General features: G+C 30.6%; 5 protein-coding genes across 5 annotated transcripts; 1 reads left to right on the plus strand and 4 right to left on the minus strand.

The window, feature by feature from the left end:
• Positions 1 to 1,541: 1,541 nt before the first annotated feature.
• Positions 1,542 to 4,474, minus strand: LOC125873204 (probable fatty acyl-CoA reductase 4). The gene is made up of 10 exons (XM_049554103.1): positions 4,351 to 4,474; positions 4,116 to 4,219; positions 3,769 to 3,974; positions 3,561 to 3,661; positions 3,270 to 3,462; positions 2,783 to 2,944; positions 2,616 to 2,697; positions 2,187 to 2,462; positions 1,904 to 2,031; positions 1,542 to 1,778 (listed from the first exon to the last, which is right to left on the minus strand). Exons 1-10 carry the CDS (start codon positions 4,424 to 4,426, stop codon positions 1,631 to 1,633), a joined length of 1,476 nt encoding a protein of 491 aa, XP_049410060.1. The 5' UTR covers positions 4,427 to 4,474; the 3' UTR covers positions 1,542 to 1,630.
• Positions 4,475 to 7,191: 2,717 nt separating this feature from the next.
• LOC125872421 (zeatin O-xylosyltransferase-like) lies at positions 7,192 to 7,839 on the minus strand. Its single transcript, XM_049553150.1, has one exon. It carries the CDS (start codon positions 7,837 to 7,839, stop codon positions 7,192 to 7,194), a length of 648 nt encoding a protein of 215 aa, XP_049409107.1.
• Positions 7,840 to 9,115: 1,276 nt separating this feature from the next.
• On the minus strand, positions 9,116 to 12,200 carry LOC125873206 (fatty acyl-CoA reductase 3-like). The gene is made up of 10 exons (XM_049554105.1): positions 12,081 to 12,200; positions 11,865 to 11,968; positions 11,571 to 11,770; positions 11,365 to 11,465; positions 10,897 to 11,089; positions 10,602 to 10,763; positions 10,365 to 10,446; positions 9,901 to 10,176; positions 9,470 to 9,597; positions 9,116 to 9,373 (listed from the first exon to the last, which is right to left on the minus strand). The coding sequence occupies exons 1-10, from the start codon at positions 12,154 to 12,156 to the stop codon at positions 9,226 to 9,228; spliced, it is 1,470 nt and encodes a 489-aa protein (XP_049410062.1). The 5' UTR covers positions 12,157 to 12,200; the 3' UTR covers positions 9,116 to 9,225.
• A 2,386-nt stretch (positions 12,201 to 14,586) lies between these two features.
• LOC125872422 (fatty acyl-CoA reductase 3-like) lies at positions 14,587 to 20,907 on the minus strand. The gene is made up of 11 exons (XM_049553151.1): positions 20,803 to 20,907; positions 18,000 to 18,093; positions 17,716 to 17,819; positions 16,741 to 16,946; positions 16,563 to 16,663; positions 16,158 to 16,350; positions 15,886 to 16,047; positions 15,664 to 15,745; positions 15,076 to 15,354; positions 14,847 to 14,974; positions 14,587 to 14,749 (listed from the first exon to the last, which is right to left on the minus strand). The coding sequence occupies exons 1-11, from the start codon at positions 20,905 to 20,907 to the stop codon at positions 14,602 to 14,604; spliced, it is 1,602 nt and encodes a 533-aa protein (XP_049409108.1). The 3' UTR covers positions 14,587 to 14,601.
• Positions 20,830 to 27,747, plus strand: LOC125872806 (proteinaceous RNase P 2). Its single transcript, XM_049553595.1, has 7 exons — positions 20,830 to 21,426; positions 21,765 to 22,157; positions 22,291 to 22,392; positions 22,501 to 22,673; positions 23,016 to 23,136; positions 26,391 to 26,459; positions 27,213 to 27,747. The coding sequence occupies exons 1-7, from the start codon at positions 20,920 to 20,922 to the stop codon at positions 27,504 to 27,506; spliced, it is 1,659 nt and encodes a 552-aa protein (XP_049409552.1). The 5' UTR covers positions 20,830 to 20,919; the 3' UTR covers positions 27,507 to 27,747.
• Positions 27,748 to 27,915: the final 168 nt, after the last annotated feature.

A 27,915-nucleotide genomic window follows, 5' to 3' on the forward strand; every position in this document is an offset into this window, starting at 1 on the left:
TATTTCTCCCCCTTTCTCTTTGTTCCCTCCTAGTCCAATTGTTTCTCTCTTTTCTCCTTGTTCCGATCGGTAAAATCTTTAATCTCCATTTCAATAAATGACAGCAAAATAGAAAGAAAGTGTTTTTGACTCTCTTTCAATCAATTTTCGGTGTTTCTTTAATCTCCATTTTCAATCAATTTCCATCTCCATTTTTTATATCTCTTTTCTCCCTATTCCTTCCAAAATAGAAAATGTTTACTATTCAGTGTCTAGTATGCTTGATTAAATTTGAATTCATATCGAAAAATATATTAGGAAATAAAACGCTCCCTAATAAAAATGACTTTATACCTGAGAAAATTTGAATTTCTGAGACCTCTGATTAAGGACTGAGGGATACTTACTACTTCCCGACAATCCTCATTGGTAACATGAAAGTGTTTGTTTTTTGGTTGAAAAAGGATGATTATATATATATAAAGTCATAGACACCTATTGTATGAAGACTCCCACCAATAGCACTTTCTATTTTGTAAAATCTTTAATGTTCATTTTAATTCCCCTTTTCGGTGTTGCAAAATGACAGCAAAGAAAATTCTTCAGGGAATAGAGAGAAAAGATTAAAATAATTGGAATAATAGGACTATTTTTAATTGATATAATAGTATATTTATTATCTAAATCATGGTTAGAGATATATTTTAATTAATTTAATCCCAGCCATTAAATCTAATCTATGCCATATGTCATTAATCAAAGCTAGAACTTGGGGAAATAGAGACAAGGAAAATTGAGAGAAGCCGCATCCAAGAATTTTGAATCTCAAAAAAATTTCAACAATTTTGAATAAAAATTGAGAGGATCGTCAAACAATTGTAAAGCAACGCTCGTCTCAATAATGTATAAGATCTCCAGATTTTCCTCACCTCATCGATCTCCAAGTTGCAATGGCTAATTCAACATCCATGAAAGAATTATTTTGTCAAACAACTATTCATAACTCACCTCACTTTTTTTTATTTTTGAATGTCTCAACAAAATAGAGAAATTCAGGATGTATCAACTCAATTTTTCAATGATTTTCAATCAAAATTGAAAAGACTTTTGACAATTTGGGAGAATAAATTTGAAATTTGAATTTTTTGAAGTTGTTATGTTTTGGGTGACAACAACATACGTAATTGCGTGATTTATGGATAAGATATTTTATTTTACGTTTCTATTCTTTTTTAAGCGCAACAGAAAAGATTTTGTTCCCCTTTTTTAGAGCAACAGAAGGATTCTTCTTGTATCAGAATTAATTTATTCAGATGATGACTTATGTATCCGGATGGTGATTTATGTATCCGAAACGGTACCAAATTTTAAGAGATTATTGTAATTAGAAAAAGAGTAGGAATATGATATAATTTACTCTTTTACACTATGAAATTTATGTAAGTTATACAAAAATAAAGACTTTTGTTTTAGAGTTATTCATCTGATAAGCATAAAACTTCAGATTGTAAAATGTTTTCACTGCATAAGAAAAAACTGGAATTGAAAGTCGGTTCGAATATAAAACCCAAATTAATATCACTTTTATTAACTTTAGACACGAAAATATTGCATAAAAAGTACACACAAATTAAAAGCTTAAGCATAATCCTCAGAAGAGGTACTTCACAGCACCAGGAATGTGAGCATTCATAAAGTAATCCTCCCATTTGATGCAACGTGGGTCAAAATTAAGCACTTCATCCATGTTGATTTCCTTCATTCTCAATCTTAATTTTTCAGTATTAACCTCATCAAAACTGTAAAATAAGTATATGCTTAACATTAATGATGTTGGTGTATCGATCGATCAGTTATATATATAATTGGACAAATACACTTAGAAAGAGAGAAATTATAACGTTACGTACGTATTCATTCATACCTTCCAAAGAAAAACACGTAGGGTTCGTATAGTTCAGTGAGACGTATAGCCTTATATATCTTCTTTTTCATAAGTATATAGGTTTTGTCAAAGCGATGGCATGACACTTGATTCACAAACTTTAACATCTGAAGCATTTAAAAACATGATCAAGTTAGCATTTGAAAGTGTAGCTTGAAAAAAAAAAAAACACGATCAAGCTAAGTTCGTTCACGTACGTACTAGTTATGTAGAATTTAAATTATCAAGGGGCGTTGAATAAAACACAAAGTAATTTTGCAACCTTTAACAGTGGCAAATAATGAGTTGAAATGTGTTTGTGATAGCTAGTCATGCTGCTAAATGGACGCATAGGAGCCTTCACTTTGATAGTTTTCCCATCTTTATTAGCCCATGGATTTTTCGAGAAGTAGTGAAACAAGTAAAGCACGAAGTCTGAAATTTTTAGAGGATTGTTTAAAGATGAGCTGCTGTGATAAATAACTACTTCTTCAGAATGTTGATTTTCATGTGTTATAACCGCAGCAAGGATTGCGTTCACCACCATATCTCCTGGAATCTGCATGTAAGTAATAAGAATTAATCGTCAGAGCAACGAGTACATTTAATTAGTCCGTCCCTAATTAAAGAGATGCTCATGAGTAGAGATAGAAAAATCACAGTACACCTTTTCCAAAAGCCAAAAGAAATGAAAAACATAAAATTTATTTACCACATCAAGTTTTGAGTAAGGATCACCATGGTAGAATTTCAGTGCACCTTTTCCATAAGCTAAAAGAAATGAATCCACTGTTCTGTTGTTATTAGAAAAATAACATAAAAGTAAAAGAGGAGAATATATATATGTAAAATATGCAAAATGACGATTATAACACTTACTTCACTCCTTCAATCCATCCAGGAAATGGCTCTTTGTAGGTACTAGTTATAATCGTTGGACGTATGATAACAACCTGTAGATTCCCCTTCAAATGTCCCAAAACCATCTCTCCCATTGCTTTTGTGAAAGAATATGTGTTTTTCCATCCATGTAACCTTGCCCTAATTAATTATTAAGATCAAATTTCATACCATATGTTAGGAAATTGGTTGGAGAAGCCATCTTTAACGTCCTTTTAAGGCCTAGCCCATTTAATAGAGTAAGTCTACTTATTGAATTTAATATTTGAATTTTAAATGAAACAAATTTTTTTGTATGTTCAGCATTATAAAAGTGTTAATGAAAGAAATTGACTAAGCATTTCTAGAAGTAGCGGATTTATGTTTTTTCTAACACCATATGCATTGTTGTAAATGCTACAAGTATATATTATGAATTTAATTTCTTTTTTATATATGACTTCATGAACATATATCTTGTAATAACCTTTGTAGGCCGAGTTCTTTCATAGCTATTGTCAATTCTTTTGCTGTCGCATTTTGAGCTCTAAGTTCCTTAAATTTGATTGCTATCACGCTCCTTTCCTTATCCATATCCAAATAAGAGTTTTTGTTGAGCGTCTCACCCATAACAAACGATTTTTCTGATAATATTCCTGTTGATTTGCCGCAAACATAAGCTGTATATAAAAACACAAGAGTTTATGTTTCATGCATCGATGATATATATTAAAATATTTGTATAATTAAGAACGGAGATGAAAAATCATAAACTCACCGGTAGATACATGAAGAAGCATTTTTACTTTTTTACAACTCTTAGCAAACTTGAGGACATTCTTGGCCCCCACTACATTTATATTCATTGCAATATCATATCTATTCAAACAGAATTGAAATGAAAAATTAGCAAAAAAGAAAAGAAGTGTACAAATATTTTTTATAAATAAACTAGAAAAAATATATTAATTTGTATATATATGTACCTCTCATCAAAGTTGGTGGTAGCAGCAGAGTTTATGATTATATCAATTTCTTTGAACATATGCTCTCTCAATTGAGAGTTTTTAATTCCCATATTTTTTTTTGAGATGTCACCTGAAATTGGTAGCACCTTGTCCTCCACCAGAGAGCTGAGATATATTGTACCCATCCTTTCCCTTATAACATTAAATAATCCAGACATTACAACCTGTGTGAATTAGGAGTGTTAAATGAGCGAGTTAAAAAGTAAAATAAAAAAAGAATGCTTGCAATTAAATGATCTATATTATCGATCAAATAAAAACTAAATGGAATCACAAACTAAATTGGTCCTTATAAGCTTATTTACCTCATTGATAAAGCGTTGTCTAGCAAAGTTGTTGTCTGAAGCTCTTATGAGAAGGTAGAGTTTCTTCACATTTGGTTGAACTCGAAGTATCTTCTCCACAAGAACTATGCACATATGTACATTTTGTATAAACAAATGAAATTAAGTTAATTATAAGGAACTAATTAATTAGTACTTTAATTTAATTAAACAAATCGATATATGGAGATAGTAGATCGAGGTCGAGAGAGAGTACTCTTTGCAAGGAAACCGGTAGCACCGTTAATCAAAATAGTCTTGCCGTGGAACTGCTCTATTGTACGTGATTCCATCACCTAAGCTTTTTTTTTTTTTTTTGTGGCTAATTTAGAAGACCAAAATTAAGTACTATGAAAGTACAACTTGTAATTGATGTATGGATCCTTGCAAAGTAGTAGCACTTATATATAGCGGATAATGAAACATGTAAGGTAAGTGGTTATTATGCTAAAGTGTGGGAATCGAATCCTAACCAATAAGGTGAGAGTTCATATAGCCAATCAACTGAGCTATTAAAATTTTTCTGAGATGGCTACGTTTAGTGATACAATTTTCATTAAATTATTAATGAATTAACAATTTAGTATTATGGATATTATTATATTTTTTTGTTACGATTTATTTTTAAAATAAAAGATAACTTTGTGACAGACTTATACATCCACTTTTAGTCCATGTTCTATTTGTGACAGAAAATATGTGATATATATATAAAAATTGTATGATTTCGGTGAATATAAGTTAAATCTAATATTGAGCTTAACCTATGTATGCGAAGAATATTAATTTTTTTTATACTATCTAATTATTTTTATATATCCTATAATCCTAAGAGATAACATATCTTATATATTTGATAATGGAGGCTAAAATAACAGAAGAAAAATTCCTATACAAAAGGTTTACGGAGAAAAAAAATATAGTGTAGGGATAACCTCAATTACAATTACGTCTCGAAATTCTTTTTGAATAAATTATTGTCTTTTGCTAAAATTAATCCATTTAACACATGCTTACGTTATTATCTATCTTCTACCCTAGGTTCTATAAAGGGTGAGAGTATTCATTCCAATTTCCTCGCGAAAAATATCACATAATATATAAGGTATTTCTTAAAATTTGAATCACTGTCATATATATATATATATATATATATATATATATATATATACTCTATTTATTCAATATTTATACATTACACCCCTCAACGAATTGATTTTCTCAATAAACACACATAAATATTATGTATAATTTATCCTAAACTTAAATACTATATTTAACCTTCATAAACGTTTTGAAATTTATCAAATATGTTAATGTAAAAACTGTTATCTGATAAAAAAATTTCATTGCTCAATTTGAACCACATGTCAATATAACTTTTATAAGCTGAAGTGAGTCAAATTAAAAGAAGTTTGAGCTAATAAATAAAAGTGTCGTTAATGGGCCCAAACTTGAAAAAATTAAACTAATTTGTTTTTGCTAATTTGCCACCTCTAAATTGATATATACTGTCTATGTAGCTTATTTTGGGTTGGGAGGTCTAGATTTGAAAGACTAATATTTCAAAGTTGTGGTCCAAGTGGATATTTATTTGCAAATCTTTTTTCTAATTATGTGGGCTAGTAAAATGAAACTTATTCTATAGTACAGGAACTTAAAAGAAGAAAAGAATAACTAAACATACTTCAAGTTTTGAATTCCTCTTTAAATCGTACATAGCCATTAATTAACTTAATGTTAAAAAAAAGAAGTATTATAATGTCAAAAAATATAATAACCTTGTCATGTACTGTTAGATACCTTGATAAGTAGATATATCTAAAATGTTTGATATTAAAAGTTTGTGTAGCATGTGAGTGAAAATCAGAAGTTCAAAAATAAATAATTAAGAGATATTCATATAGCCAATTTCACCATCTAGTCTAGATAAAAAGTAGCTTAGTGTGGCCTAAAAGTACTAGTAGTATTTAGCAAACAAGCTAGAAGAGCGATTTATTAAGATGTGAGTAAAAAAAAACATGACACGCAATAGGGAATGGCCACCAAAAATTAGGCAAAAGTTTCAATGTTGCTAGAATTAGCTTCATCAAAGACAACTTAGACTCAAATTAACCACATTTTATTATCTTAAGGTTTAGACGCTAAAATTTTTCTTTGCTTGAGAGTTCAATATGTAATTAATAATATGTATGCCTATAAATGTGTGAATGTGCTTTCATTTTGTTGTTAATCAGGTTAACTATCAACCAATAATCAGATTTTCTATCACATTAAATATATTCCTTTATTATCTAACTATCAATTAAAAATCAGATTTTTGTATCACAATCCAGACTATACATTCAGATTACTTTATATTCCATTAATATTCATTAGCAACAAGAACCATGATTTTTTTTTTCCAAATATTCGATATTCGCATTGGAGTCTGATAAAATTTGAGTTTGTTTCAAAAAGTCTCACATTGGAGGGAAACTCGAATGTGATATCTACAGTTACTATATTATTCAATACAAATACAAAATTCGTGCAAAAGTTATTGGGTTCACGAAAAGACACATTAGACCTGCTAAATCCTCCCTTGATTGAAAACATATAGCGAGTACACATAAATTAAACAGCCTTCTAATCAAAGCGCTAAAGTAAATCTTATAATGAAACAGAAGCAGCTTGTAATCTATCTAGTAATATGAGCAATGAAAGAATCCATCTCCATTTGATGATCTCCACAATTCTTCATTGATTCTCTTACTTTTTTACCAAATTCAATGGCACGCATTCTCATCTCATCTCCTTCTGTAGAAGCCAATAATTTTTTAACACAGTTTTTAATTGTGGTTGAATCAATTATGTCATCACGACGATCCCAATGCTTCACAACAACTCCAATTTTAAGAACATCTGTCACAAAAACCGCATTTCTTGGCTGATCAAATTGCATAGGCCATGTCGCTATTGGCACTCCCATGGTAAAGCTCTCCATGCACGAATTCCACCCACAGTAACTCATGAATCCACCAGTCGATGTGTGTGCCAATATTTCCAATTGGGGCGCCTAATCTTTAACGATAATTCCCTTTTCTTTTACTCTGTTTTCATACCCTTTTGGGATTTGGACTTCCCCTTCTCCTTTTGTAGCATCTCTCACTACCCAAATGAACTTGTGCTGACTTTTCTCCAACCCGATCGCGATCTCTTTAATTTGTTCAGTAGATAAGCAGGTTGTTGTTCCGAAAGAAACAAGAATCGCTGAATTTGGGGATTGTTTGTCTAGCCACTCTAAACATTCGTGATGAGTTATCCCTGATATAGTCAGTGGATTGAATGGGCCAACAGCCCATTGCTTGTGAATTCTGAGTAACTTATTGAATCTTGCAAGTGTCTCGAGATAAGGACCCTTGAGAACTTTGCAAGCATCATATAAGTTCCCGGAGCTGAATTTGTTACAACTGTGTTGTAACCGCAGATATTCTGCGAATTCAGGTGTGAAACTACTTTTGATAGTTGGAAGTCCTTCCGGAATGTATGTACCAGATGGGAGTAAAAATTTCTTAGCCAATTTTGCAACGAATGAAGGGAGATGGAGGCGGTTTTTGATGGCATCCCAAAACAGAGAGCTATAGCTAAAAACAGAGACAGCATGAAAACAATAGGCTTCCACAATTTTTACAAGACGCCGTGCGTCTTGAACAGTGTAAGCCATCATGGAATCATAAATGACCACAACTCTACGAAAGATTCTTGATAAATGCAGTCACAGGCTCGCGCAACGTTAAAGATGCATCGAGTACTGATACTATGAGTTTTGAGATATTTTTTTTGGAAGAATTATTAGAGGACATAAAAGAAGATGGGGTTGGGAATTCCTGGAAATTAATGTAATTAGCAGTAGTGGCTAAATCCCAACCATGGATTTGAGCCTTAGCGTGAGTAATTTGTGTAGTAAAACCAAGATAATGAATGAACTGGTATATTGTATGATGAAATAAGACAAGAGAGATGAAGAAATTGATTGAGGTGTCCTTGAACTTGGAATGGAACCATAACTATATATAGCAATTTGGTCATGCTTTTTACAACAAGTAGCAATAAGAGAACTCATTTTCTTATACACTTGTTTTTGGCTTTAGAAATTATGTATACAGCCATAACAACAAAAAGACTTGCTTTTATATTGAACATGACAACAGTGAATTAGTACTCCCTTCGTCTCAACTTATTTGACGTATTTCTCTTTTACATATTTCTTAAGAAAACAGTAGACGGCCTCTATAGTTCATAGTTCAAAATAAGTGAATTATTTAAAGTTGAAAAAAGTTATTGAAATTTTGAGAGCGTGGAAAACATTTTTTTCCCTTCTTTTTTCTTCCCTCTTTCTCTTTCAATTTCAACCACCATTCATCAAACCACCACCACATTAATTTGAGAAAATCTTACAAAAACATAATAATGCACTGATTTTGAATAAAACAAAAAGAACCATGCATTGAAAAAAATAAAAAAGAATCATACACTCATTTACAAAATTATTTTTAATTTTTTTTTTCAAGATCTCAAAATTATCATCGCCACCTCGACGGAAAAGATGGAATTCCACCTGATCGTCACTCTCTTTCTCTCTCTCCACCCCCCTCTCTTCCACCAAAACACATTTTATTTAAAATTAAAATTATTAGTTCTAAAAGGATATATGAGAATTCATTGGGAAAAAAATCAGATCAGAGACAGAGTCTCTCAAATTTTTCCGGCGAATGAAAAAATCAAATCAAAACATATAAAGAAGAATGAAAAATCATTCTTATGTACATTTGATTAAATTACAAGTACTACTCCAATTCCTTTTGTTGACATTAATTATAAGCTTCAATACTATCTATTCTTAACATTATTAATATAAAAAAAAAAAACAAATACAAGATTCGCACAAAAATTATTAGATTTCCAAAAACATGCATTATATATGCTAATTTCGCCCCTGATTGAAAATATATGACGAGTACACATAAATTAAACAACCTTCTTAATTATCAAAGCGCTAAAGTAAATCTTATAATTAAGCATACATATAGAAAAAGCTTATATATAATCCCTAAAACAGGTATCTCACAGATCCAGGAATGTGAGTATTCATAAAGTAATCCTCCCAATTAATGCATCGTGGATCAAAATTAAGCACTTCATCCAAGTTGATTTCCTTCACTGTCATTCTTAATTTTTCAGTATTAACATCATCGAAGCTGAAAAAAATAATTGTTTAGCATTAATATTCTTGGATTATTAGTTATATGTAATGCTAAATATTGAACAAAATAAAAGTTACAACGTATGCATACCTTTCATAAAAAAACATGTAGGGTTCGTATAATTCAGATAGACGTATAGCCTTACACATCTTCATTTTCATATTTTCATATGTTTTGTCAAATCGATGAAATGACACTAGGTTCACAAACTTTAGCATCTGAAACATTTAAAAACATGAGTTAGCAATACAATTGAAAGACAACTTCAAAAAAATCTAAATAATTTGATAATTACACTTTAAAAGTATCGTCAATTTTTGTTCACATACTAGTTATAAAAAGATTATCAAGCTCCACATTAAGGTATATATGTAGCGATGATTTTTTCTTATACATATGACAAATCGAACGTTATATGACTGTACAAAATTTTATTGTGCAATTATTTTTGTTAATAATAAACCAAATGATTATTAAGGACGATACTAAATAAAGGTAAACAACTAATATGAAAAATAAACCTTTAACAGCAGGGAATAGTGAATTGAAATGTGTCTTCGAAAGCTTGATATATTGCTAAATAATATAGGCTTTGTCACTTTGATAGTTTTCCCATCTTTGTTAATCCATGGATTCTTCGTGAAGTAGTGAAACATGAAATGTTTTATATCTGAATTTCTTGGAGGGCCTCTTGAAGAAGAGCTGATGTGATAAATAAGCACATGTTGAGAACATTGATTATTTTCATGCGCTAAAATCGCTGCAAAAATTGCGTTCACCACCAGATCACCTGGAATCTGTATAGTGTTTAGACATATGTCAAATATTTAATTGTCAGTTGAAATGTCTAAAAGAAAAAGAGAATGCATCAACTTTAGGAGCTATTCATATATTTACTTTGGCCTTTATATATTATAGATGGAATTAAAAGGTAAAAAATAGCAAGTTGAAATTAATTATAAAAGTAGGAAATTAAATAACTTACCGTATCAAGTTTTGAGTCAGGATTACCATAGAAGAAATTCAAAACACCTTTTCCATAAGCCAAAATAAATGCATCCAATGTTCTGTTATTAGAAAACAATATAAGAAGAGATAAAAGATAGTATAAAAGATATATATATCTTATTAAATTAAACCAATAACACGATTTAATTTGTTTAATTATGTTTTTAACAACCTAAATCGAAAAGTAATATTGTGTCTATAAGTATTTAGTTACCTTACACCTTCAATCCATCCTGGAAATGGTTCTTTATAGGTACTAGTTATAATTGTTGGACGTATGAAAACAAGCTGTAAATTCTCCTTCAAGTGTCCCAAAATCATCTCTCCCATTGCTTTTGTGAAGCTATATGTGTATAGCCATCCATGTAACTTTGCCCTAATTATGTATCAATTATTTCGAGTAAGTTGTATACTAATATTTTCAATTTTACGAGAATAATGAACTTAAGAATTTGTTGCACTTCTTTTGTTGAATTTATCTCATAAATATATCATCTAGGAGTAATAACCTTTGAATGCCAAGTTCTTTCATCGTTGTTGTCACTTCCTTTGGTGTTTTATTTTGAGTTTCAAGTTCCTTTAATTTGTTTGCTATCACACTTCTTTCCACATCCATATCCAAATAAGAGTTTTCGTTAAATGTTTCACCCATAACTAATGGTTTTTCACGTACAATTTCTGTTGTTTTGCTGCAAACATAAGCTGTATATAAAATGAAGAATTTAAAAAAATATGTAAGATAATTATTAATATGATAAAATTGATATCATGAAAAAAAAATATTATAATGTTAGTATATATATTTGATAAATTGGGGCAGCAAAATTAGCCCATCAAAACAAGACCACCTATAAAATTCGTTTAAGTTTGGACAGGTTAATAATCTCCTATTTATTAACTCAATTCATTTTGACATATTTAATTTAACCAATCTAAAATTGATAACCAAATTGACTAAACAGTACTATTAACTTTACCGGTAGATACATGAAGAAGCATTTTCACTTTTGTACAATTCTTTGCAAACTTGAGGACATTCATGGCACCCACCACATTGACATTCATTGCAATATCATATCTATATTAAACAAAATTTAAATGAAATATTAGAGAAAATAAAATTATTTTAATTATTTTTAAAAAAAAAAACTTGAAAACTATATTAACAATTTTATATTTGTACCTTTCATCAAAGGTTGAAGCTGAGTTTATGATTATATCGATTTCATTGTACATCTCGTTTCTCAATTGAGAATTTATAATTCCCATATCTTCTTGTGAAATATCACCTGAAATTGCAAACACTTTCTCCTCCACGAGAGAGCAAAAGTACACACTACCCATTTTTTCCCTTATAATATTGAATAATTCAGATATCATGACCTATACGTGCGTGTTAGTTTAATTTCTTTTCACTAGCGATGTAAAATATATTTAAACAATCAAATATAATTTAAAAGAAACTCGTCTTAATTACCTCATTAGTGAGGCGTTTTCTGGCAGAGTTGTAGTCAGAAGCTCTAATGAGAAGGTAGAGTTTCTTCACATTTGGTTGAATACGAAGTATCTTCTCCACAAAAACTGCATATGTCAATATTATCAAAACAAATGCAACTTTAGTTAATTCCGAGGAAATAAGTAATTAGTACTTTAATTAAACAGATTTGATATAACAAGAGAGAAGAGAGAGTACGCTTTGAAAGGAAACCGGTAGCACCGGTAATCAAAATAGTCTTGCCTTGGAACTGCTCAATTGTACGTGATTCCATTAGGGAGATTAACTATATATTTTTGGCTAATTCAGATAACTACAATTTCGTTCTATGAAAGTGCAACTTGTAATTGATGTAAGGATTTTTTACTTATTATATAGGCGGAACCATGACAGCTTCTTGAAGTTAGTATCAATTTTCTCTTAGATACTTGAATTAATTTGTGTCCTGATATTTTTTACGCAATTAATTGTTCGCGTGTTTTTCACTCATGCAAGACACGTAGAAGCCTTTTTTTTTGGTCATAAAATGAAAGCTATAAATATAACAAAAAGGGGAATTCTTGTACAAAAGGTTTATAGAGCAAAGAGATATTAAGGATTTCTAGAGGATGCAATGCACTATTACCGAAAGTGCTAGCAAGAATCACTTAGAAAGGTGTTATCTAATTTTAAAAAGAAAAGAGAAGAAGATAAGTATATAAGATTTCAGTTTCTAATCTCATAACACTACTATATATAATCTCGGAAGAGAAGTATGAATTCACGCGAACTCGTGAAAGCCCCGGGTTTGTCAATGCTTGAACTGATTGATCTAAGTGAGCTATGAGGTTAGTCTTCTAGGATCAACTTGCTTCAAAGTGTGCCCATTAATTATTTGTTAATTTCAGGAATGATCCTATCAGTGATTATGTACTAGGCTTATCTAATGAATTGAGTCTTCCAAGAAATACGCCCCTGATTGTTGGGACATCCTCAGAATTTAGCCAGAAATTTAAAAAGTTTATAATATCCTTTTTATTTTGAAATAAATTGAATTTTTTCTATTTTTTAATTAAAAGGTATTAAAGTTAAAAGGGTAAAAATGTTCAAAAAGGTAAAATAAAATAGTTATTTTACCATTCTGGCCAAAAGGATTTTTCCCAGTTACAATTACGTCTTGAAAAAAAATTGAACACAAATATACCTCTTCCTTTATCTTATGCTAAAATTAATCCATTTAATGCAGGTTTACGTTGATATCTATCTACTTCCCTAGGTTCTACATATTAGAAATCATAGACATATTTTTTTTTTTGGGTCCATACTACATAGATACACAAATATTCAGATGTATATATAATAAGATTACAATTATTTTGAATTCAATTCTCTTGACTTTAAACTTTGATTCGGTTATAGCTATTAAATAGCCTGATCTTCTCGATAAATACGGAGGAGAAATAATTCTAACAAGTAACAATCAAATAGCCTCAATGAGAGGACCTGACAAATTGAACAGAAGAAAATGATTTTTCTTCGATTGAATATGGTATGTATGAACCCAAATTAAACTGACAATGCACAAAGCACAATTTGGAATAAGAGGTATTAAAAGAGCGAATTAGATTGAGCTTGAACGGACTAAAATAAACTAAATTAATAAATTATGTGTTATTAATTTGTGAAAAAGTTAGTTGAACTGAAATGAATCGAATCGAAATGAGCTAGCATACAAATCATAAATCATGTGTACAAACAATAGCCTATGATTGATAGCCTTAAAATGTTGTCCTGTCAGATTACTTGTGAAGTAGGCATCCATAAAAAGTTTGATAGTAAAAGTAGTGAAAATCAAAAGCAAAGAAATAAATAAGGAAGAGAAATTCATATAGCTAATTTCACCATCTAGTCTAGATAAAGAGTAGCTTAGCATGGCCTAAACATATTTTGGCCAAACCCTAAGCTAACCAAACCTATAATACATAAAAAAAAAAAAAAATTAGAAACGTGGAATATATAAAACTTATAATGCTTGGCCAAACTTCTCAATAATGAGAAGGATTTACTTTCAAAAAAAGTACTTCTTTTTTAGAGCTGATGAAGGTGTTTGGTTATACTTTATAAAATATAGTAAAAACAATTGTTCAATTCTTAAGCAAAAGCTAAAAAGAGTAAAATAGATTCTCCTAAAAATAAGTGCTTTTGATTTTTTTTCAAAACAAGAATACTAATTATGAGATTGATTAATAAACCCTTGTCTTCAATTCTGTGAATGAAAATTCTTATTAATTTCATTTGCCTGTTTTTTTGTGGAATATGTATTTTTAGTTGCAAGTATTTACTTCCAAAGAATATGGTGGGGTGAATTTTTCTTAATTAGAGATTTTGAATTCGAGTCCGAAAAAATTGAAGTGTTTCCTTCCTTCAATGCAGATACGGGAAAGCAAAAAAAAAGTAGCAATTTATATTCCAAAATCTCTTCCTACCGCCCAAGTTGACTTGGGCTGCAATGTGAATTGTTAATTGATCCAACTGAAATGTTCATAAATTTGTCCATTAATAACTTTATTTCTGGTCCAATCCAATTGGTTGCACACTCAACTGGGCTCAGAGGCTCAATGACCTTACCATAAATCAGAAAAAAAAAAAAAAAAAAAAAACTCATGCCAATTGACTTCCTTTTCACTTTTACAGTTATTCAGTTAAAATTTAATGTAAAACATAAGCTTAAATAAGATCCCTAGAACAAGTACTTCACAACTCCAGGAATGTGAATATTCATTAAGTAATCTTCCCATTTGATAGAACGAGGGTCAAAATTGAGCACTTCATCCATGTTGATTTCCTTCATTCTCAATCTTAATTTTTCAGTATTAACATCATCGAAGCTGTAAAATATGTGTTTAATTAGCATTAATATCGAAGAAAATGCACGTCAAAAGAGAGAACATGTTACTTAATAGTGTAATAATCATACGTACATACCTTCCATAGAAAAACACGTAGGGTTCGTACAATTGAGATAAACGTATAGCCGTATTCATCTTCCTTTCCATATTCTTATACGTTTTGTCAAAGAAATGACATGACACTATATTCACAAACTTTAACATCTGAATTCGCATTTAAACACATGAGATAATTAGTATTATTATTGAAATCGTGTGTATATATATTGCAAAGTCTAATTTTTTTTAAAATATATATTACTAACCTTTAACAGTGGCAAATAATGAGTTGAAATGTGTTTGCGGAAGCTATCGATGCTGCTAAATGGACGCAATGGAGTTTCCACTTTGATAATTTTCCCATCTTTATTAGCCCATGGATTTTTCGTGAAGTAGTGAAATGTGGAAGACATTATATCTGAATTTTTTAGTGGGACATCTCTTGAAGAAGAACTGATGTGGTAAATAACTACATCTTCAGAATATTGATTTTCATGTGCTATAATCGCGGCAACGATTGAATTCACCACCATGTCACCTGGAATCTGTATGTAATATAAGAAAAAAAAAATCAAAGCCAATGTACTATTGCAGTGTGGTATGTCATGTCCTGCCGCGATCTTGAAAGATTAGTAAGTTGTCAAGTATCGCACAAAGCTTTAGTGAGACTCTAAGTTCATGACAGGTAGCTAGTGGGGAAAATTAGAAGATGTATTTGATGATCGTGATGGAAGGTTGATCCAGGAGATGGACTAACAGACTTCTAGACTAGCAAGTTTTTGAAAAAGAGTGTCATGACGCCTTATAAAAATTCTACACCGTAAAATGGAGAGGAAAACATAAAAATTACTTACAACATCAAGTTTTGAGTCAGGATCACCATAGTAGAATTTCAGTACACCTTTTCCATAAGCAACAATAAATGAATCCACTGTTCTGTTATAATTACAAAATACTATAATATATATGTAAGAGATAAGCTAAGGATATACAATGATGAAGAAACACTTTATAATTTGCTTGATTATATAATCAACAATCTAAAACAAACAATATGATTGTATCTATTCAGTTACCTCACTCCTTCAATCCATCCAGGGAATGGCTCTTTGTAGGTACTAGTTATAATCGTTGGACGTATGATAACAACCTGTGAATTCTCCTTCAAATGTCCCAAAATCATCTCTCCCATTGCTTTTGTAAAGCTATATATGTTTGGCCATCCATGTAATCTTGCCCTAGTTATTTCAATTAAAATTTTATATCAATGTTGTGAATTGATGATAAGAATAATAAAAACATCAGAATTTGTTCGAGAACTAGTATATATATAGCATATTGTAATGACCTTTGCATGCCAAGTTCTTTCATGGCTATTGTAACTTCCTTTGGTGTCGCATTTAGAGTTTCAAGTTCCTTTAATTTGTTTGCTATCACGCCTCGTTCCACATCAATATCCAAATAAGTATTTTTACTAAGTGTCTCACCCATATCAAATGGTTTTTCTGGTAAAATTCCTATCGCTTTACCACAAACATAAGCTATAAAAAAGAGAGAGTAAGTTTTTATGCAACAATATATAATATAATTACATCACTTATAAAATAATATATCTAAATTAATATATATAAAAATTAAAGATCCTATTAATTATATTTAAAGTCACTTTACAAAATTCAACTTTAGGCCAACTATTCTATTAAACCGGAGATAAATAATAAGCAAATTGATAGCTATTAATTATATTACTCACCGGTAGACACATGAAGAAGCATCTTTAATTTTATACAACTCTTGGCAAATTTAAGGACATTCATGGCACCAACCACGTTGACATTCATTGCAATATCGTATCTATTCAAAGAAAATATAAATGAAAAACTAGATGAAAAAAATAAGAAATTGTAAAAAAATCATCTTAGTATATATACCTCTCATAAAAATTGGTCACTGCAGCTGAGTTTATTATTATATCTATTTCTTTGTGCATTTCCTCTCTTAATTCGGAGTTTTTAATTCCCAAATTTTCGTATGAAATATCACCTGAAATTGCAAACACTTTTTCCTCCATGAGAGATTTGAGGTTTTCACTGCCAATCTTTTCCCTTGCAACATTGAATAATTCAGATATCATGATCTGTGTAAATTAGAAATATCAAATAAACGAGGTGAGTTGAATATAAACATATTAATATGAGTTGGTCAGTTAACATAAATAATTAATGAGTCTGAACCATTGGATCATCTAGTTTGCAAAACATGTGCAAAATGTATAGGTTATGTATATACTTTATACCCATCTAATATATACTACAACTTTTCCATTAATTAACGAGTGTGTTACTTGAGCTGAGTTAAAACGGACAAAATAATGAGTCATAACCTAATTTGTCCATCTCTTACCATATTTATTGATAATCTTATAATTTGTTTAATTAGTAAACCAGACTAATAAAGTTTTTCGCCTTTTTAGTGATTATATATAACAATACTAATTTGATTAAAAATATTTTAAATTTATTCATAAACTCATAGTCATCAACAATAAAATTATTTGACTTTCCAAATTAAAATAGTGTCGTGTAAAACGAGACAAAAGGAATAATGTTTATAGCAGTAAAAAAGAAAAGTTCATTTGATATTTACTTTAAGGTCCAAACTAATTTGATTTTGTGTCCGCTTGTCCGGTAAAACTATTAAAGGGAAAAGGCATTTTTATTGAAATTTTAAATTCTCATAACTCGAATACGAGACTCTATCTATTCGATCACAATTTTTGACGGTAACTTTTAGTTTTGCTCAAACATCAATATCTACTCCTTTAGCCTAAAAGTACTCCTATGGTTTATTGTAATTGCATGCATAACATTGACATGTATAGCACATTTAAATGAAGTTGTTCTTACCTCACGAGTGAAGCGTTCTTTGGCAGAGTTGTTGTCGGGAGCTCTAATGAGAAGGTATAATTTTCTCACATTTGATTGAACACGAAGTATCTTCTCCATAACAACTACGTAAGTACATTTAATCAAAAATAAATGCAATGTTAATTAGAGTAGTTCGAAAGAACTAGTATTATATCCTCTTTTAATTTTTCTTAACTTTTATACTAAAAATAGATATGACATTTTACTTAAGGAATATGTCAGATAATATGAAATAACAAAAAGAATAAAGAGAAAGAAAGTACGCTTTGCGAGGAAACCGGTAGCACCGGTAATCAAAATAGTCTTGCCTTCCATGAACTCCTCAATCAATTCAGATGACAACAATTTATTTAGTTTCTATACTATATATGAATGAAAGTGTTACTTGTACTTGATAATATGGATCTTTGGACTTGTTATATAGAGGAAGTTGAGCATTCCAAGGAAAGGTAGGTGGAGTACATTATTATTACCAGAAGAAGAAAAAAAGACACAAACTTATCAATTGGAATACTTGTGATGGATAAATTTATTACAATATTTCCTAATTGATTTGTGATGATATTATGATCGAATTTATTAATGTCAGTAAAATTTGCAACAGACTTTGATTATATGTCAGTCATGAAAATGACAGTATATATCACAATTTTATATTTTATAAAATAATTAATCAACTATTATTGATAAATGGGTGTGTCAAGATCAAATATGATAAGTAAAAGCCAACGAAAAAATATGTGCTATACTTATATACTAAAATTACAGTTATGTTGAATTCAAATTTCATTTGATTTTAAACTTTGATTCACCCTAGCCTAAGTGTTTAAGCCACCTCATTAATTACTTTAATTTGCTTCTTTAACACGTCTTTTTATATTATTACCTAGGCAATACCACCCTTGTTACTGTGTTTAGTCATGTGACTCAGCTGATTACTAGAGTTTAATTATTTCCACACCCTTTGGGGTGTCTTGGTGGTTTGAATTTGAAATTTTCTTGTTGAAGGTTCAAGTTCGAAATTCTTTGTCAGAGAAAGCATATCGATCACAAAAAAAAAATAATTCTTTATCTCAGATGAACATATCGATCACTTTAGCTTCAAAAAATTGTTCTAAAATAATTATCAGTACTTTAGGAGATCGAGATTAAAAATGTTAATTATTTTTATACCGTTAATTGCATAATATTTAAGATGAAGAATTTAGTTTATTTCTAGAAATAATTTCTGGTGGATTAACCCCACACACATTTTTGTTAGGAGGTCTAAAATTTGAAGGGTTAATTTTTCAAGGATGCGGTCCATGTGGATATTATGTCATTGCCTAATTTTTCTCTAAAAATTTATTGAGTAGTGAAATATTAAGCTGCGCAATAAAAGAATTTATTTGTGTCAAGATTATGTGATAAATTTTGAGCAAGTGCATATTTTAAGGAAAGAAAAAAAAAGAAAAATATCTCAAGTTTTTGTTTGTACTATTAATGTTACTTGATAAGTTTATATCTCTAAAATGTGTGATATTAATATTTAAGTTCCAACTCTTCTTTTTTTCTTTTACAAGTTTTTAGCTTTCAAATAAAAAAGTTCATGGCAGATGATAAAAAAAAAACCAAAAGTTAAGAAATAAAGAAGAAAAGAAGAGAAATTCAAGACTAGTATATATTATGATCATCTAGTCTAAGATAAAGAGCAGTTTGGCGTTGCCTAAAAGTATTTTGGCCAAACCGTAGCTCAGCCAAACTTTCATTACACAAAATGAACAAAAGATTCAAATAGTTGTATACTTACCCTTCCAAAAAGTCAAAAAGTATTTATTTTTCTAAAATAGTAATATATATATATATATATATATATATTTGTATTAGAGAATCAAAATAGAAAAAATTACTTAAATACACATCTTATTTTTCATAATATCTAAAATTTGCTATCATTTAAAAAAAAATCAAAAATCCTCTATCGGATAGATCCGTCCCCTTTCTGATACATTCCTCACATATGTGTCTAGATGTATCCTGATGTATCTAGATGTCCTATCTCCTCTCCGATACATCCTCACCTATCGATCCGTATGTATGTTGATATATCCGGATGTCCTATCCCTTCTCTGATACATCCGTCACCTATGTATCCGGATGTCCACTGATGTATCTGAAAGTCCAGTGATGTATTCGAAATTCATAAATTTTAAGGGATTTTTGTAATTTGAAAAAGAGTGGGGAAATAATGCAGTTAGCTCTTAATACGATAAGATTTATATAAATCATACATATAAATATCCGATCATAGTTTTGTATGATACAACAAATTATTTTTTAGCTCTCAACAAAAGCTAATTATAAATTTATTTTAAAATGGATTATTTCAAAAACAAAATCAGAGCAATAATACTGATCAATACTAACCAATCAGGATCGACTCATCAAATTAGATGACCTTAAGTCAAATATATTAAAATTTCCTTAAAACTTTTTTATAAAATTCAAATGATAACAAGGCACAAATTTAGTGACGAGAGTGCAACATCTAATGTATGAATTGGACATGTAGTACAATATTAAACTCTCCTATAAAAAAATGATATGCAACTAGAAAACCTTAGAGAAAAGAACTCATTATCGACATAGTTTTGAGTTTTACCATATAAAAATTTCTTTCTTTAAAATAAACACACAATTAAAAAGTTTTGATTTCTTTTCTAATATCAATAAAATATGACAAAAAGAAATAGTTGATCCAAAATTTTTTAATGCTTTTACAAATTTATATTTAGTTTTATATTATTTTGTATTAACGTATGAAAAATTGAAAATAGCCCACATAAAAGGTCTTTCCAAGAGCCTTATTTAAAAAAACAAAAATAAAAATTAAATTTGGACCCTTAAAGACAATTAAGTAATGTCTTTAACATTGATATATTACTAAGGCCAGAGAATTTAACCAGAAAATTTTAAAAATTATAATATCTTTTTTATTTTAAAATAAATTGATAATTTTTAATTAAAATGTATTAAAATTAAATAGATAAAAATATTTAAAATAATAAAATAACATGGATAAAATACAAAAAGATTTTTCCTATGACTAAACCCTCGAATTATACTCCAAAACCCAAACCCAGGTGTAGCTACTATTTCTTCCGCCGCCGCAGCTGCAGCCGCAACCGCCATTACTGCCGGAAAATGGACAAAGCCAAAAACAAGAAGAAAAACCTAACCCCAGAAGGTCAATTCCGGTTAAGCCTAGACAATTGCTCGAAAACGAAAGATCTTTCTACAGCCATGTCCTTATACGAATCCGCTATTTCAGAACCCTCAACAATCCGCCTTTCCAATAACCATTTCAATACTTTTCTTTACATCTGCTCCAACTCCTTTTCAGATCCATCAACGAAAAATGACGCTATTCAATTTGGGTTTCGAGTTTTTGAACATATGGGTTCGTGTAATATAACCCCTAATGAGGCAACTGTCACGGCTATTGCTCGGCTGGCGGCAGCAACTGACGATGGTGATAGAGCATTTGAGTTGGCTAAAGGGGTGGGGAATTGTGGGAAGTTAAGGACTTATGGACCGGCTTTGTTTTGTTTTTGTAAGATGGGTGAGGCTGATAAGGCCTATCAAGTGGAAGAACACATGCGGTCTCTTGGGTTGCAACTTGAGGAAGCTGAGCTTGCTGGGTTGTTAAAGGTGAGTTCTTTTTTGTCTTTGTATTGTTCTAGTTATTGCTAATTAACTTATTGATGAGTGTTTAGGTAATTTCAATTGTACTTTGTTTAGTTTGTGGTTCAAGATGTAGTCTTTTTTCAGTGATTTGAGTTGCCAGCACTTTTGCTATTATGTTGTGGGGAGGGGGCAAATTTGTACTACTCAAATAAAAATGCACCATGTGTTTTGTTTGCGGGGAAGTCCAATTTGTCAATTGATCAATAGTTCAACGAGTTGTAGTATGTAGATTTGGGATTCCTAATGATGGCCCAACTATCTGGGATTGAGGCATAATTATTCATTGAACTTTTACCTTATAGGTGAGTGTGGAGAAAGAAAGGGAAGAGAAGGTCTATCAGTATTTACATAAACTGAGAATGTCAATCAGGAGCGTAAGTGACACGACAGCAGAAATCATACAGAGTTGGTTTGGAGGGGAAATGGCAACTAAGGTGGGGTTATCCAACTGGGATATGGGTCAGGTGAAAGAAACAATTTTACAAAATGGTGGAGGGTGGCATGGTCTTGGATGGCTTGGAAAGGGTAAATGGCTTGCACAGAGGTCCCAAATAGCTCCAGATGGGAGGTGTCTAACTTGTGGGGAACAGTTGGTTTGTGTTGATATTGACAGAGCAGAGACAGAAAGATTTGCAGAGTCAGTTGCTTCTTTGGCTATGGAAAGGGAAGTCCATTCCAATTTTAAGGAATTTCAGGTGAGGAAGTTATCTTTAGTTATTTCTTTGTATGTGATTTGCCACAATTATTCTATTCAAATGCGACATATATGCTGCGTCCCTCAAGTATTTTTCTGAGTTTTTTTTCCTAACTTCTCCAAGAATTGTTTAGGACTGGCTGGAAAAGCATTCAGATTATGATGCTGTTGTGGATGCAGCAAATGTTGGGCTATTTCAGCAGAATTTTGCCGAGGGAGGCTTTAGTATTGCACAGGTTGATAATATTAAGTTTGCTATTTATTGCCTTTCATTTGGTTTTTCCATTTCATGTTGTTAAAGCAGTTACTTGACTCATGGTCCATCCTGTATTGCAATAGAGCAGCTTGTTGCTGTTGTGAAGGAATTGCATAGCAGGAGCAACAAGTGGCCACTGGTTATATTACACAAAAAGCGTGTTCGTACACTTCTTGAGAATGCTGGCTATAGAGAGTTGCTTGAAGAGTGGATAAATGAAAAGATACTTTACGGAACACCCTTTGGATCCAATGATGATTGGTAAAAACTCAAGACCGTTTGAACTTCTCTCTTTCTCCCTTACACTAGTTTTTTTTAAAAAATATTCTAATGATCAAAGAAAATTTGAATATAGCAGTGTTATATTACATTTGATTTCCATTACCTTGATCATTTCTACATTGTTGAGACCTCTTGTAGTCATCATTTATCTTACTTTCCTTGTAGCTCCTGCGATAATTTTGAAACACTGAACTTTTTACCCCGGAAGTGATAAAATACCTCTTTTTCTTATCCATTTAACTGGTCATATGATTTGAATATTATTTTCCTGGAGGATACTCAGTAAATCTATACTATGTGACATCGTGCAATATGATATAGGTACTGGCTTTATGCAGCAGTGAAACGTAAGTGTTTGCTCGTGACAAATGATGAAATGAGAGATCACATCTTTGAGCTCCTGGGTAGTAGCTTTTTTGCCCGATGGAAAGAAAGACATCAGGTTCAATTGCTTAAAGAATTTGTTCTAATATTAGTTTCATTACAGTCATATTTTAATGCATTCTTGAAATATACTTTTTTGTAACTTTTGTTTTCATATTTTTCCTATGATTGAACTCCATCTTCAGATGATAGATTGATTGAAATTGAGGATTTGGATTGTGAATTACATTTTACTTCCTTCTTCTTCCTTCTGAAAAATGCTTTCAATTCACAAGTAATAAACTGTCTTTAAAACCCTTGTGTTCTTGGATTGAAAATAATGTGATAATATTAAATTTATCTCAAACCACCTTCGATGGCAGAAATGAATTGTTGTCTATAATTTCAGACAAATAAAAGGAATCTGAAAATATTTCACGGTGCCTTGTATTTTCTTTTTTTCTTCTTCATCAATAATATTAGGTTAATGTAATTCATAATCCAATTAACAGGAAGTCTTATTGTTGACACTCAATTTTGGCTCTCCTTATTTAATTAATTAAGCTTCCGTGAGTAATAATAATAAAAAATAACAAAAATTTTATGGAAACCTTATGAAATTTTTTTTGATAAACTTTTTCATTTCATTTGGCAAATTTATTTTATAAATATTGTTTCTTATAAAAATTATATATATAAATAAATATTTACTGCTTTACCAATATTTTAATTTATATCAAGTAAATATCATTCTTAATGGTTAAATCAATTTTTTTATTAAATAGAATTTCTATCGTTGCAAATAAATATTTTTTGTATATTATTCAAAATTAAGAAACTTAAATAATTAATAAGTTACTAATTCATACAATTTTATTTTACGAATGACCAATTTTGTCAAATAAGTTAATCTTGCAAATTGATTTTTTTTTTCAATTTAATTAATTATTGTTATTTAATAAAGAAATGTGTTATAGTTTAAATAGACTATTTGAGCAAAAACTTGGCAATCCAAGTCCCCTAAAATCGGTCAAACCATGTGTGTTACGTAGGAAACACATCGATTGTGTGTTTCTTCATCTTTAATCTCTGCCCTTTAATTTGATATATGGTCCTTATTAATTCAGTTATATATATATATAATATGTCTTCTTTTTAATTCCTGATTAATATTGACCGTCAGATCAAATGATCAGACAGCTCAATCTTGCTGAAAAAATCTCACCTTTTCTTGATTTAAACGGAAAGTTGTGGTTTCGCGAAAATCCTGCCGATGATGATAGAAGAAAAAGAGAGAGGGAGCGGCAAGGTGACGGGCAGCGATATGAAGGAAGAGGGAGTAGGATGTGGATGTCTATCTTCTTTTGGGCAAGGAGGAATTTAGGGTATGGGAAAGGTAGAAAAGATTAGGGGTGTGGGTTTGGAGAAGAAAGAGGAACGAGTTTCTTTTTGGGGAAGAGTGAGAGTATAGGGTTGGTAGGTGTATTGATTATAGGAAAAAATTGTTTGATTTAATTTGGGCCGTTTGATCGGACAATCAATATTAATCAGGATTTTTAAAAAAAAAAGAAATATTCTCAATATATATATAAATGAAGGGTAAAAGACTGAATTAATGTGGACTATTAGATCGAATTGAAGGGTTGAAATTAAAGATGAAGAAACACAATCCATGTGCTTCCTACGTGGCACATATGGATTGGACGATTTTAGGGGACTTTGGATTGCCAAGTTTTTGCTCAAATTAGCCTATTTAAATTACAACCCTTTAAACAGTTAACTATGTCAAAAAAAAAAAAAACTACAACCCCTTTATTAAATAGCAATAGTTAATTAAATTGAAAATAATCAGTTTGCAAGATTAACTTCTTTGACAAAATTGGTCATTCTTAAAATAAAATTTGTATGACTTAGTAACTAATTAATTATTTAAGTTTCCTAATTTTGAATAATATACAAAAAATATTTATTTGCTACGATAGAAATTATATTTAAAAAAAATATTTTAATCCATAAGAACGATAGTTATTTGATATAAATTAAAAATGGTTAAGTAAGTATTAAATATTTATTTGTATATTTAATTTTTATAAGAAACTATTTATGAATTAAATTTGCCGAATGAAATGAAAAAGTTTATCAAAAACATTTTCATAGACTAAGTCAACAAAAGAACTTTATTTGGTGGCATGATTAGGCTATATGCAGACACATTAGTTATTTGAGCCAATTAGTTTTGATCCGTATTTTCATGTAAAGTGGTGTATTAGCTTATGTTCTTATGCGGATCATGCTGCTGAGGTTCCTGTGAGTTATGATCCTCAAGATTAACACATATAAAAAGAATGTAGCAAAATACACAAAAAAGAAGAAGCTTTGCCAAACATTAATTTGATGCTCAAAAGTGTCTTTTAAATTTATTGGCCAAACACAAACTGTTTCTCAATAAAAGTACATTTTTTGAAAAGCACTTTTGAAAAAATTGCTTTCCAAAATAAGCTAATTTTACAATCCTTTCCAAACAAGCTATCAATCTTCCAAATTGTCACCGAGTAGTTTTTCTATTTGTTTGTAAAAATAGAACATTGAAAAACTGAGTTGTTTGTAATTTTGGCACTATGTTTGTGCTCTTATGCATAAGACATTCTTACAATTCTAAAAAAAAAAAGTAGTCTTTTTATTTCTACTTGGGTAGATTATGAATCACATCTGGTTTGGTCATTTTCTCTTTTCGCTGGGTTATACCTCATTCAGTTGGGGTGACCAAACCTTTTACTTTAGGTGAAAATGTCTCCAAGTACTAGGTTACTGTTTTAGCTGAGATGTATGACAAATGCTAGCCAACTAAGTTTCACAGTCTTTTGATAACTATAGTGTCAATTACCTCTCCTATGTGGTTTGGGAGTTATTGCATAGGAACGGGGGTTTTACCATGTGCACACCCAAAGGGTAGCGGCTGCCTCCCTTGTCATAAAAATAAATAAATAACTATAGTGTCGAAAGTTCACTTTAATGGCTGAAACAGGAGCATTTACTCACCAATGAATGATTGTTGGATAAGGTCATATCTATGTCATAAAAACTTCAAAAATTGTTTCAGGCACTTATTCGTTCATTACCCTTTAGGTGGGTGTGTCTCTAGGCTCTCTTTTGTTCATATTTGTTTGTAGGCTTTTTATGCGCTCTCCTCTTATAATGCTTATAGTTAGTGGTAAATTGTTGTATGGTGTTTCAGTCTTGGTTATTAATTAGATGATGTTTCTTCATGATAAACGTGGAAAAAAAGAAATAATTTTGACAAGTTGATGTATCTTGGTAATAATAATATTGTAGGTCAAGTACACTTTTGTTAAAGGGGAGATTAAGCTTCTGATGCCACCCACATATTCTGTTGTCATTCAGGTATATTCTGTCTTGCTCTCATTCCCTTTTAAACTGCGATCTTTCCTTGAAAGTTGTTTCTTGTTCATAGTTGACTATACAAATGACTGTCGAATACTAATTACTATGTCAGCATCTCAATTATGTCTTTTCTTCGTGCCAATTTTTCAGTTAATGTCTATGCATTTTCTTGGTATTTTGGGAAAGAAAACAAATTGAGCATGTTGGGTTTCATCTGATCTTGATCTCAGATGATAAACTAAGAGATACTATAGCATATAGATATAGGCTCTCACTGCTATGATCCATCCAACAACGTGATTGATGCTTGATAGGGCGGTTCGAAAGGGTTACATCACGTAGATGAAGCTATATGGTTTTTTATTGTCTTTTTACCAAAAATATAAAAAGGTGGCGTTTTTTTTGTTGTTGCTGATTAGTGAGTTAAAATGATCAAGATGTCTAACCATTGTTACCTCACATAAGCTCATTAATACTTCTGTCTATTCTTGGGAGCTTGATCTTTTTCCTTAACTTGCATCTTACAACATATTGGATATCCCATCACAAGTTTCTGCATGACATAACTTTAGATTGTTTGGACTGGTAAACCAAAATTATGAACTTCTATTAAAAAAATAGATCTATTATGACCTATTGATTGATTCGTAGTTACATGTCTATCTATAATTTCAGTTTTCAGTTAATGTAATAATTTTCTAGTATTTTAGTCTTTGGATATTTACATCTCATATTACTATATGTCTATTTCAGGAATCCGAGAATGGGTCATGGCATGTGCCTCTGGCAGGTGAGGTGGTTGAGGAGTTTTCAAGGACTTGGCTCTGCATCACCAGACAAGCTTCATGTGAATCTGACAATAAGCAACATGCAAGCGTAGTTGACGCTTCTCAAGTTAGTGAACTTGATCAAATAGCAGCCTCTTGCCATTCAGGTAGTTTTACAAGTCAGAATGGCGGGAGCTTAAATAAATGTTCTGGTTTGGCTGGTAAGAGGAAAGAGAGGTCCCCTTCTCCAACTCCATCTCACTCCAGTCTACAATCTTGAAAATTTGAAGGTGATACCTTTTCCAGAACCTTACATACTGCATGCATTACCTGGTCAAGGTGCTCAACTGTTTTGTTGCGGAGCTTTTTGTTTTCTTTTCTTTCTAAATTAATGAATTGGAGGAGATTTTACTGGTCGGCATGTTCCTCAAATGAACACATTAAGGGCTTTTCTGTCCATGCGAGATGAAATTATGATTTGAAATCATATGAGATGACGTTGAAGTTTTATTTGGGCATGCACTTTGGATTTCCTAGTTGTATTTTTTGCTCATAAACATAAAAATCCTGAAGTTGTAAAAACTATCAAAATTTCCCTAATTCTTTATACAATCTTTTACCAAACAAGCTTCACAACAGAAGTTTATGACACTATCACAAAACTATTCTTAAAAAAAAATACAAACATT

This window comes from Solanum stenotomum, chromosome 8 (assembly GCF_019186545.1).
Source record: "Solanum stenotomum isolate F172 chromosome 8, ASM1918654v1, whole genome shotgun sequence".
Taxonomy (NCBI): domain Eukaryota; kingdom Viridiplantae; phylum Streptophyta; class Magnoliopsida; order Solanales; family Solanaceae; genus Solanum; species Solanum stenotomum.